At 39.9% G+C, this 12113-nt stretch overlaps 1 protein-coding gene across 1 annotated transcript in view; it reads right to left on the bottom strand.

Annotated features, from left to right (window-relative positions):
• Positions 1–11621, bottom strand: part of ITPR2 (inositol 1,4,5-trisphosphate receptor type 2) — a 463296-nt gene extending 451675 nt beyond the window's left edge. Inside the window, exon 1 of the mRNA XM_004435465.3 lies at positions 11241–11621. Coding sequence (XP_004435522.1) covers positions 11241–11332 — 92 coding nt within the window. The 5' untranslated portion in view covers positions 11333–11621. The remainder of the gene's footprint in view (positions 1–11240) is intronic.
• Positions 11622–12113: the final 492 nt, after the last annotated feature.

Genomic DNA, 12113 nt, shown 5'->3' with positions numbered 1-12113 from the left:
AATGTTTAAGTACTTATGTCCCTGATATTAGCAATGACCTTGAACACTTTAGCCAAACACAAGTAACTAGTCCTTAAATCATTAACTTACTTCAGATTCCTAATGTAACTGTATTTGGTGATTTGGTAATAGATTTTTTAAGTCACTGTCTTTACTTGGCATGATATACTTCAACTGGATTAATTTGGATGTTACAGAAACTCTGTATAATATTTTCTTTCTGATAATATTTTCTTTCTGATAATATTTTCTTTCATCTCAAAATTACTTTTCTAAAGATACTACATTTTTAAACATCATAGAGGATCATAGCATGTTAGAACTAGAGGGAACAGAACGACATTGTTTTACTTTTTACAATTATTTGTAATTTGTATATATCTCTAATTTTCACTTTATCTCTCTATCCTATTTGCAAATACACTCTCAAAGAAGCTCTCATTTGTACATTGCTACCAGTGAGGATTCCAAGAATAAGGGTGAATAATAACACTGGAGAATTTCAGGTTCTTAAAGAGAATGGCCAAACATGTATCTTTTGGAATAAGCTTGAGGCGAAGCACTTTATAACAGACTTAGTCAATAGAATAAAAATTAATGAAGAGCAAAAATATTATTTGTTCTCCTCAACCTACATTTAAATGCCTACCCTTTTCCAGACACTTATTCCTAAATTTCAAAAATAAAAATTACAAGTTGCCATATGCTCTCTTCTATTTTCCTAAAGTTCTATAAATTCCCCAAATACAGTCGCATCTTATATTGGCAAATTATTTCCAACTAAATTTTTCTGCGAAAGCACTTAAAGTACAAAATGTCTCCCTGGATGTATTATATATTATGCACTAACAGAAAGGGCTGATCTAAGTCAAGAAATGGTCTCACAAATGCTTACAAATCCACTCTGCACACATAAAAACAAAACTGAACTTTCAGAAATATCTTTTCTTTAATGTGGCTAGAACATGCAAACCATTAAATGAGGCGATATACATTACTTTTCCCAGGCTGTAAGTTTTATCACATGTTGGGCTGGGTAGGTGCAGAGATATGACCCAAGAGATGATTAAAGTACCTATTACAGCAAGACTTAATAGCACCATAAATCCAATGACAACTTTCATCCTTTTTAAAAGAATTACCTATACGGATTCTCAAAACATTTTTATAAGTAAGAAAAATTATGCTGACTTTTTTTCCAGAGAAGGACTGGCTAACAGCTACTTAGAGATTTGAGAATATGTATATCCTAATTCACACAAATATTCATTCAATATATATTTATGGAGCCAAGCTCTTGAGACACTCAGTGACAAAACAAAAGATCCCTGCCTTCAAAGAGCTCACATTCTACCAGAGGTACACAAATGATAAACAACAGATACCATAAATAGTAAATTATATCATATGTAGTAAGATGATATTAAAGAAAAGGTAAAGCCAGGAAAGCAGACTAGGAAATGCTGAGGCAAAATGTTGACTATGTTACCATATGACCCAGCGATTGCACTGCTAGGTATGTACCCCAAAGAACTAAGAACATATGTCCACATAGAAACCTGTACACAAATATTCATAGCAGCATTATTCATAATAGTCAAAAAGTGGAAACAACCCAAATGTCCATCAGCTGATGAACTGATAAACAAAAACGTGCCGTATCCTTACAATAGAATATTATTCAGCAATAAAAAGGAAGGGATTTCTGATAGATGCTACAATATGGAGAAATCTTGAAAACATTATGCTAAGTGAAATAAGCCAGACACAAAAGGACAAATATTGTATGATTCTTCTTAACATGGGGCACTTAAAATAGGTAAATACATAGAGACAGAAAGTAGACTAGCGGTTGTGGGGGGCAGAGAGAATGGGGAGTTATTCTCAAAAGGGAACAGTTTCTGTTTGGGATGATGAAAAAGTTCTGGAAATAGTGGTGATGGTTGCCTAACATTGTGAATGTCCTAATACCACTGAATTTTACACGTAAAAATGGATAAGATGGTAAATTTTATGTTATGTTTTTTACCACAACTTATCTTAAAAGGCATTAAGAAGTTACTATTAAGTTATCTACTAAGCGGTGACATCTTAGCTCATGCCCAGGTCCTCTTTGCTTTCTTTGCTCCACACCACACTTCCCTAGAAGCAGGCAGACATCGGAGCCCTGCTTACGGTGATTTCCCTGATAATTAGATCTAGCATTGTGACTTGCCTTCATGGACATAAGTGAATGACCCAAGTGCGGCCAAATTTTATCACTCCGTATTTTGAAATTTAAGAAAAGAGACACAGAGTATAGGAATTGCTGTATCCAAGTCAAGTAAATGGCATGACCCAGAGAGAAGGTTCTGCTATTGCGATTCCCACAACAGCTCTGGGTTTCTCCCTTTCTTAACGCTGAGTTGTTGAGCTCATCATTCAATTTCTTGGAGCTCCTCCAGTATCCTTATAATAAATTTCCTTCTTTGCTCAAGCTAGCCAGAGATGGTTTCTGTTCCTTACAAACAAAAGAACCTCACTTCTAATATAAAATAGTCTTTAATTCCTAAGCTTTATCCTTGTGGGCAAAGTGATATACAAGTATCCTTTGCTTTCCAAATCTTTTGGGCTTTTGAGATCAGATAGTAAGAATTAGGATAGCAAGAGATACCTACAGATTATTTTCCAAGAGTTCCAAGACAATTTAATACAAGGCTTGCAAATAATTTAACTAAATGTCAGTTGAAACATGAGTTGGAGAGCACTTTATTCTCTGAAATTTTTACAAATAATACATTTTGATTTGCCACTAAAAAAGTTAATCAACAACTTTTTAATCCAGTTTTGTTTTTCGTTGGGTTTTAGGGGGATTTTTTTTGTTTGTTTGGGCTCTTATATTTAGCTGGGATGATCCATATAATTCCTTACATGATTTGAAGAATCCTCTTTCCAATAGGAGATAATATGTGGAGGGCAGTAGTGTCTGCTCTTAGTGATTGTTTCAAAATTAGTCATTACCACAAAGTCTTGGAGAGCTAGATATCAGGAATTACTTAATTAAAGACCTAAGTTTTCTCTAAGACTCTGTTGAGGAATTGTTTTGGATAACTAATATATAATAAGAGTCCAGCATTTTGTAATTTTCACAAAGAGATTTCTATGATGATATTTTAATGGTGGCTCAAACACCTTAGTAATAGAGCCTCAATAACACACGTTTGAATTCTAAGAATTTAGATAGGAATATAGATTATGCTTTGTTCACTTCCTAAATCTTTCCTCACATTCATGGGAATCTATCTATGGTCTTTATCACTTGTTAAAACACCAAAAAGAAAAGAGGACATGGTGGACTCCATAGATACCAGAAGGGTATGCTATACCAAGTGGGAATGTGTGTGTCTCTGTGTGTGTGTGTGTGTGTGTGTGCATGTGTGTGTGTGTTGAACAGTCCATAGGCAGTATGAAGCAAAAAAATTTAGAACTATTTTAGATGAAAACCCGTCTTTATTGCCAAAGCTTCCAGGGATGTATAAAACTCTATTTAACTTCATGATTAATGAAGAAAAACTATGAAACATTGGGGATGGGGGGAAAGGAGGAAAAATAGAACATCCAAAGGAGCTGGAAACATTGTATAAATTCCCCCAAATAATTGCCAAATTTCTTCTTGACTGGGCTTTCTCGTTCTGCCTTCATTATCTCAGGTCTCAGTAAACCCAGCATACATGACACGGATTGAAGCCTGTCTAAATAAACTCAGAGGGTCTGAACCAAATTTAAAGCTCCCACATTTGGTAAATAAGCATAAAATATGTTCTTAGATTACCTCTTCTATCTTTGCATATCTCAATAATATCAAATTGTTTGCTTCCTTTTTTGGAGCTATTAAAAAGGACAGTGAAATTTCACCAAATTTTTTTAAATGAAAGAAAAAAGTACCAAGATTATATGATCAAATTATGAGTATAGATTTGACACAAATACTCATCCTAATGATCCTTCAAAGTTCAGGTCAAATACCACCTCCTCCTTGAAGCCCTCTCCAGGTCATACCAGCCAGACAGAAAGAATCCTCTTCTGACTCCCTATGATACTGTTTTTAATCATGTTTACGGCATTTGAAAAGAATTGCTTTAAGCTGCGGTTATTTAATACCAACCTTATCTCCATTACTAAATCATTGCTACACTGATTTCACAAATAGTCATCAAACACCTACTATGTATCAGGAATTGTGTGACACGCTGAGGACACAGGGATTAAAAAGATAGAGTCAGTTCCTGATCCTGTGGCCCTTACAACATTGACAGCAAAGAAGGCGTCAAATGCCTTTGTGTCTCCCACAGATCCTAGCCAAGTGTCATACTACAAATTCTCAAAGGAAGTTCAGGTTTTTGAGATAATAATTAAAAATACCTTCATATCTGACATCTCTTCATACTGTATCCCCAGCACATAGTCAGGGTTCATTAAATATTTGTTGAATGAATTAATGATTCAATCTGCAGCATGCTCCAGCATTAACCACATTACCAAGAAAGTTACATGGACTTTTTCAGGATGTGGACACATTTTCAATTTTATGGTTAAAATTTTTTTCTGAATAATCTGATAATTTAACTTATTCTTACTTAAAGTTGGAGACCTGCGGGTGTGTGTTGGTATAAACTATAAAATAGCTATTATTGGGGTTGGCCCAGTGGCGTAGTGGTTAAGTTCGTGTGCTCCGCTTTGGCAGCCCGGGGTTCACAGGTTCAGATCCCGAGCACGGATCTACGCACCACTTACCAAGCCATGATGGGGCAGGCGTCCCATGTATAAAATAGTGGGAGATGAGCACAGCCGTTAGGTCAGGGCCAATCTCCCTCAGGAAAAAGAGGAGGATTGGCAACAGATGTTAGCTCAGTCTTAATCTTCCTCACCAAAAAAAAAAAAAAAGAAAGCTATTATAAACCAATTATTGATTTGAATTTTGAGAGAGCTAATCCATCTATTTCAAAGATATACAATAAAAACACTTAATTGATTGATTTCAATCACACACACAAACACACAAAATCCCTCACAAACTAATGCCTATAGAAACTGACTCAGGCAATAAAAGTTTGATCGTGGATAACAAGATTACTAAAATGTGCCAGTCAGCCATGCTGAAGTACGTAATTCTTACATGTGTAAACAGATTTCTAAAATAAAAAAGACTATATATTTACTGCATAAATTAAATCAACCATTCATAATAATAACCAGGAATAAATTTTTTTACAATAAACATATGACCATCTATTTCAGCAACATGCATTTCCTAGTTTGTGGTTTTCCTCCTCTACTGACCACGACCAGGAAAATTCTTTATTTATGCTTTTTAAAATAAATATTGTTAACTAACAGTATTAAGAAATTCAAAAATCCTTAAAAACATTATTTTCATTTTAGTTAACTTTCCTGATGATAAAAGTAATAGATGTATAGTTAAAGAAACATATATAGAATCTGGGAAATATAGGAGACATAAAAATGAAATTAAAATCACGCATCCATGCACCATGCAGTGTCACCACCCTTAATATGTTATTCTATTTCCTTTCACTATTTTCCATGTATCTTATTTTATATATTTTTTAATTTGAACTATGGTTTTCTAAAGGCGTATATTGAAAACTTTCCCATCTAAATCTGCATGGGAGTAGAAAGATAACCACAAAAAAAGGCATCAATACATTTGAAAGGCACAGGTTTTTCCATTAAATAAAGGAATGAATGAATGACCATTAAAGTTTCACTTCCCTGATTCTAATCTGATGATCTATTATCAGGTTCTGATGTGAAAAAAAAAAAAAAAGGAGTAAAATTCATTCTGTGATTATGCTATAAATTGGTCATAAAAGTCCACTGTTATTTCTTCTTTTATATTTATATATGAAGACACCCTGTGTCTGGAATTTGTTTTAAAGTTTGAGTGTATAGTATTCTGTCTATATTCTGTAAGTTATCTACACACTATCTGTACAAGAACAGTTCCAAAGGAAAAACGTGATTATGAAAAGTGCTACTAATGAAAAATAAACCTTCTGTTAAACCTAGAATGAGGCCAAGCAGTTGCCTCTGAATTCTATTCTATCAAAGCCAAGTATCAGGGGCAGTTAAGGAGGGATGGTTGCTTACCTGACTAAGCTCTCCACAAGAGAGGGTCTAAAAACTGCAATGTTATTTATGGAATGACTTCTAAGTTTAAGAAATAGTCGACCTTTCAGCTTAAAATAGACTTTATGTTCACCACTTCAGAAACTGTCTTTGTACTCGAGCTGATTTCAAGTTCCATAACATGACACTACTAACACTTAGACTTTCCAAAACAACTCAGTATTCAAAATTATATTGTCTTCTTCCTCCCCACTCAACATGCATGCAAATGTCCAATGGATTTTTAGATATTTTTATCACAACATATGCCTTAGCCAAAACAAAGCTAAGTTTATATACCTAGTTATAGCAGGAAATAATGGCTGTTACTTGGAAGGGTGCTATTTGGAAGACACTAAAGATAACTTACAAATTATACAAAAATAAAGTTGACTATAACCATTCCTTGCTCCACTGATCAGTCCTATTAAGGGAAAGACTTTTAAAACTATAATAAGAATAGCATAATTAAGTAAGTAAAAGAAGAAAAGATAATAATAAATCAAATCTGCAAAACATTTAAATATCAAAAACTAAGCAGAAAAAAGATCAGGAAGGGAAATTCAAGGGACTATAATTGGGAAGAATAAAATGTAAGCATTTACACAGTCTTGTTCATGTAAGGAATTAAGTCAGAATTATAAACTGTGTGACCCACCATCACCCTACCTGACATCCATCATTGAATATGGAAATAAAGGAATTGAAAAGTTCATTGAATTGGCCAAAATCAAACAGGAGGTAAAAATAAGGGCCTCAATCTTTTGTCACTCTGGCTAGGAGACTATGATGATGCTTTGCAGCCACAGCATCAATGGGTGGTCACCTGACAGTTTTCTGAGACCTTAACTAGCAGGTGTTGATTCTTGGTAGATCCCGAGAAGAAACCTCAAGCCAAAGGCAGCAATCACTGAAACATACGTAGATAGACGTTCACACACACACAAATACACATATGCACACTTCCCATTCACTAACCTCTCAACCATGCAAGAATAAACAATGGAGAATAGACAATGAAGGAATTATATACCTGTCACCAATTCTACTGTGTGGTACCTGACCATGGGTCAAGTTAATATACTCAGAAATATAAAGTGTTAGATGTGGTAACAACCAGGGAAGTAAATCTCAGTACAAATAAAATGAAGGAAGGGGAAGCGACAATTAATACTGCATTTGAAATTGTACAGCGTATTCCAAAACTTCCTCCTTTCCTTTTAAAAGAAGAATAAAAACTATAACCCTAAAATGTACCAGTAGCAAAAAATGTTTAACATTTATTCACCTTCATTCAATAGAATTTAAAGCAGTTTTTCCTTAAGTCAGTATAAGTGTTTCCTAAACAGATCTTTAGATGAAAAATTAAGTTAGAAAATACAGGGCCGGCCCCGTGGCTTGGTGGTTAAGTGCACGCGCTCTGATGCTGGTGGCCCGGGTTCGGATCCCGGGTGCGCACCGAGGCACCACTTCTCCGTCCATCCTGAGGCCGAGTCCCACATACAGCAACTAGAAGGATGTGCAGCTATGACATACAACTATCTACTGGGGCTTTGGGGGGGAAAATAAATAAAATAAAATCTTTAAAAAAAAAAAAAAAGAAAAGAAAATACAAACCAGGCCCCTTTTGCACCTACACAAGCTGGGAGAACAATACTTCAGTTTGCAACAATTCAGGATTCAGAAACATCACGTAAATACTGGTTAAAGGATAACTGGAGAAAAAACGGGAAATGCAAATCTTTGCAACTGGGGCATTCTCATTTCTCACAGACTGAGAAATCAACTTAGAAGCTGGGTCACAGAGGCTAAGGAAATCTGTTCACATTTCCAGTTGGAAGGGCCTCTAAGAGAAGCCTGCTAAACTCTAATATAGTGAAACTCTGTGATTTTTTTCATCTGAGAAATTTGTTACCTTATTGCAAAAATTCTCAAAAGCTAAAAACTAAGAATGTGTATTTTCCCAAACTTATTTACACACTAAATATTAAAACTGGACAAAATTTATTTGCAGACAAATAAATATCTATTAATTACCTTGAAGTACTGTGTAAACTCAGTTCTCATTAACTACCCTCTTAAGTTGAACCATCATGCTATCAAAAGTGTCAAATAGTTAAAGAGCTAAAATAGAAATCAGAAACTTTAAGCCTGACTTTTAACTCTTCTATTGAGTTTTTAATGTTACGATGGAACCATCTATTTTGGCTAAATAGATACAATGCCAATATCTCCAATCCAGCTCTCTGATTCACTTTAACATTTCACACACCTTTTGGAGAAATTTAAAGACCACAAAAAATATAAGCATAATGTGGATTTTCCTAGCAACTTTCAAAAAAAACAAAATTGGGCTCTTCCATTTCTATCTCTTTCATTCACATAGTTTTATAATACCCCAGGTGGAAGGGGACAGCGTAGACTCTCCTTAGTCTCCAGAAAGGCAAGCTGACACAAAAAGAGAATAAATGATATGATCAAGGTCACATGGCTAATTAGCAGCAGACGGACAAGAGATCTCCAACTAACAGAAGATCAAGGAAATTCAACTAGAAGTGTGCACTCTCTTTGATACCGCAAGTGTACAAAGAACGGCCCTACAATTAGATAATGAAAAACTATAACTATCATGCTGTTTTGATTTCACAGCCCTAAAGCCAATTTGCAAAATAAAATATCTACCAATTGTATTCTAAGCTAACAAAGTAGGTGATGCTGCTCCGCCCAGATAACATTTCACGTTGCATGGACATATGCTCCTGCAAGCTTTATAACTCCTAAAAAATCTGAGGGCAGAGTGGGTCCACAGAGTAAAGAAAAAGAATATCCAGTTAAAGCACGAAGCCTCACCAATGGCAGCATTTCTGAAGACCCTTCCTCACCTTAGAATCAAGCTGCACGGAGGTCTTGTCATACTAACCTCAACAAGATTCAGTTTGTTAACAGAAAAATAATACTGCACAAACACATTCTAAGGAAACTCAACTTTCAAAACACCAAGAAATATTGAATACAAATAAGAAATATTTATACAAATGTATATGCTACATTAAAGATCAACCTTAAAGGCTTAAAGATTATGATATGCAACCAAAGAAACACACACTTGGCTGGGAATCTGGAGACAGGGTTACAGTTCCAGCTTTTGGCGTTAATGTCCTCTGTTTCTTGGGAAAGTCACTTCATTTCTCTTCCCCTCAGTTTCTCCATCTCTAAAATGAGCAGGACAGACTCCACAACTGCTAAAGTAGCTTCCTGATTTACCATCTACCATAGCCCTATCCGTGCAGTTACCCCAACACATATCTTTGCTGAATAAGACACTACAAAAACAAGGCCTTTTATTTGTCTAGGTTTTATACTCTTCCTAATCCTTTCTATTATTTTGTCCACAACTGTTAACTATTGCTCAGTCACCAAGGTACTGATAATTACAATACCTAACTCATACAAGTGCTCATTACGTGCCAGGTACCATGCTAAAGACTTCACATATATCGCTTTACATATATTAACTCACTTCTTCCTCACCACGGCCCTATAAGGTAGAAACCATTATTATTCCCATTTTCAGACGCGAGAAAACTGAGATACAGAGTGATTATGTAACTTGACCGGGGTCATATGGTTCTCAAGCACAGAAGCCAGGATTTGATCCCAAGCATTCTGGCCCTAGAGCCCCTCTTGCTTAACTACCACACACAACTCGTCTACGGGGAGGAAGGGTGAAGGGCAGCCGAGGTCATCGGCGAAATGCTGCTGGGGGCCCAAAGCTGAACTTAGACTATGTATTCGCTCAGAAACAAATGGTAGCTCTTGATTTTCAAACCCAGCATAAGCACTTGCCACACGTTTTTTCTTCCATGCTCCAGTTTCGCAAGTAAAGTAACATTGACCTTAAAGGGATTAAATTAAGTCTTCTTTCATCCGTTGGGGAGGGAAATGCACAAACAACAGAAACCGTGGTAGTACTCGTGACTTCCACGACCCGTGTCAAGGAGGCACCACTCCGCTATAACATGGCTCGCTGTTACGGTCCTGGAACACTGCATATAAAGTCATGTGTCCTAAAACCTAACAGCAGAACACAGGGACCAGCCGGGAGTAGAAACACCAAGTTCCACAGACTGAAATCTCTAAGGCTGGGGAGTCTAGGTACTGAGACCATGAAGTAACAAAAATCTACGTGCGCATCAAAATATATTGCAGTCTGCATTACACTGCGAACTGGCGTTCACAATCAGGACAGAGAGAAAATACTGGCAATAAGGAAGTCCATTTAACCATCTAGCACACTGTGATGTTTATATATATATATATTTCCCCCATTCATAAATCAACTTGAATCTCAAGAGCCCTGGATTTGGCTGAGTTTCAGGGGAGGTTCAAGATTTCAGTGGGCCAAGGCCCGGGAAGGAGAGAAGTAGGTCTGAGTTCTAGAACTCAGGAGGCCGTCAGGGACCTCTGGGGGGTCACCGCGCTGCGGACGCCCCTGGCTGCCCCTGACGGCGGGGCGAGTCCCAGTTTGGCAAGGCCAAAAGGAAATTACTTCAGTGAAGAGGGCACGGTGCGCTCCTCCGGCAGGGCAAAGCCACACTTTGGCTCACCACATCGCTTAAGTTTCAGGTCCAAGGGCATGGACTTTTATCGACTGCTCTTACAAACCCAGCACGGAGAGAGGCAGGGGCTTAAGAGCTGTAACGAGCAAAGACCGGGAGAGGAGGTGTTTTGTTTCACCTTTAAGAGAAAACAAACATTTTTAATCAAAACAACCCATGGAGAAGCCAGCGAGGACTTCTTCGCAGGGCCTGTCTCCGGGCTTTTGAATCACTTCCTCCTTTTCGGATGTGTCTCTGAGCTTGACATTACGAAGTTGCTGAGAAAGTCTTGCCTCTCCGGGCAGCTTCCTGCGAGCGAGCCGAGCGCACGGCGCTGTCCGCGGGCGCAGCCCCTGCCCCCGCAGCCTGGCCACGCTCGGCGGGCGCGGGAGGACGCGGCGGCGCCAGGAGGGACCGGGATGGGTTCCGAGGAGACGGAGCGCGAGCGCTGCCCAGCCCGCGCCCCCGGCTTACCCCAGGGTGCTGATGAAGCCGTTGACCGAGCCCTCCGCGTACAGGGACACGATGTCCCCTATGTAGAGGAAGCTGGACATTTTATCAGACATGCTGCTTCATGCTCCAGGGCAGACGTCCCTCCTCTTCTCTGCGCCCTCGCCGCCCTCTCCGGGGAGCCGCCGCGGCAGGGGCGGAATGGAGCGCACGACTGCGGCACCAAGAGCGGCGACGGAGGGCACGGCCCGAGTGACCGAGTGTCGGGGCTCAGCCCTGCCCCGCGCCGGGGGAGCCGGCCAGGAGCGCAGATGCAGCTGCGGACACCCCACGACGTGCGCCGCCCGGGCGCCCCGAGAGCCGCAGCCGCCGCCTCCCCGGCAGGTTTCCTGTTCCTTTCAGAAGTTTTCTCTCCAACACCTTTGCTCCTCCTCCTCCCTCCTCCGCTCCCCCCTCCGTGTCCCCTCCCCGCTCGGCGCCCCGCCGCCGCCGTCACAGCCGCCGGGCGGGAGCTGGTAGTGCAAAGCCCCTCGGTCCCCTCGGGGGAATTTTTGGACCAGGTGGTGGTGCCCATTGGGCGCAGGGGAGGAGAGGGGCCTGGGGAGGAGGGGGCGGGAGGCCAATCAGGGAGCGGCGGCCGGGGGCGGAGCTGGGCCGGGGCGGGGCGACGCTGGGAGGCCGGGCCACCCGGGAAGCCGCGGCGGTGGCCGCGCGGGCCAGAGAGTGCGCGCAAGGCGCGGCGGCGCTGGAGGGGCGGCGAGGGCGGTATAGCCGCCCTGGAGGGGCTGGACCTGCGGTGTGACAGTCCCCGCCTGGGAAAGCGAAGGATGGCGGGGCTGAGACGCTTTCTCGGAGCTGGAAGGGGGCCTGGAGGGCGAGAATTGGCGATGGGGCGGG

This window comes from Ceratotherium simum, chromosome 17, assembly GCF_057802395.1.
Source record: "Ceratotherium simum simum isolate JZ-2026a chromosome 17, ASM5780239v1, whole genome shotgun sequence".
Classification (NCBI taxonomy): domain Eukaryota; kingdom Metazoa; phylum Chordata; class Mammalia; order Perissodactyla; family Rhinocerotidae; genus Ceratotherium; species Ceratotherium simum.
The sequence above is the reverse complement of the archived record's forward strand: the minus strand, read 5'-3'. Positions and strand labels throughout refer to the sequence as shown.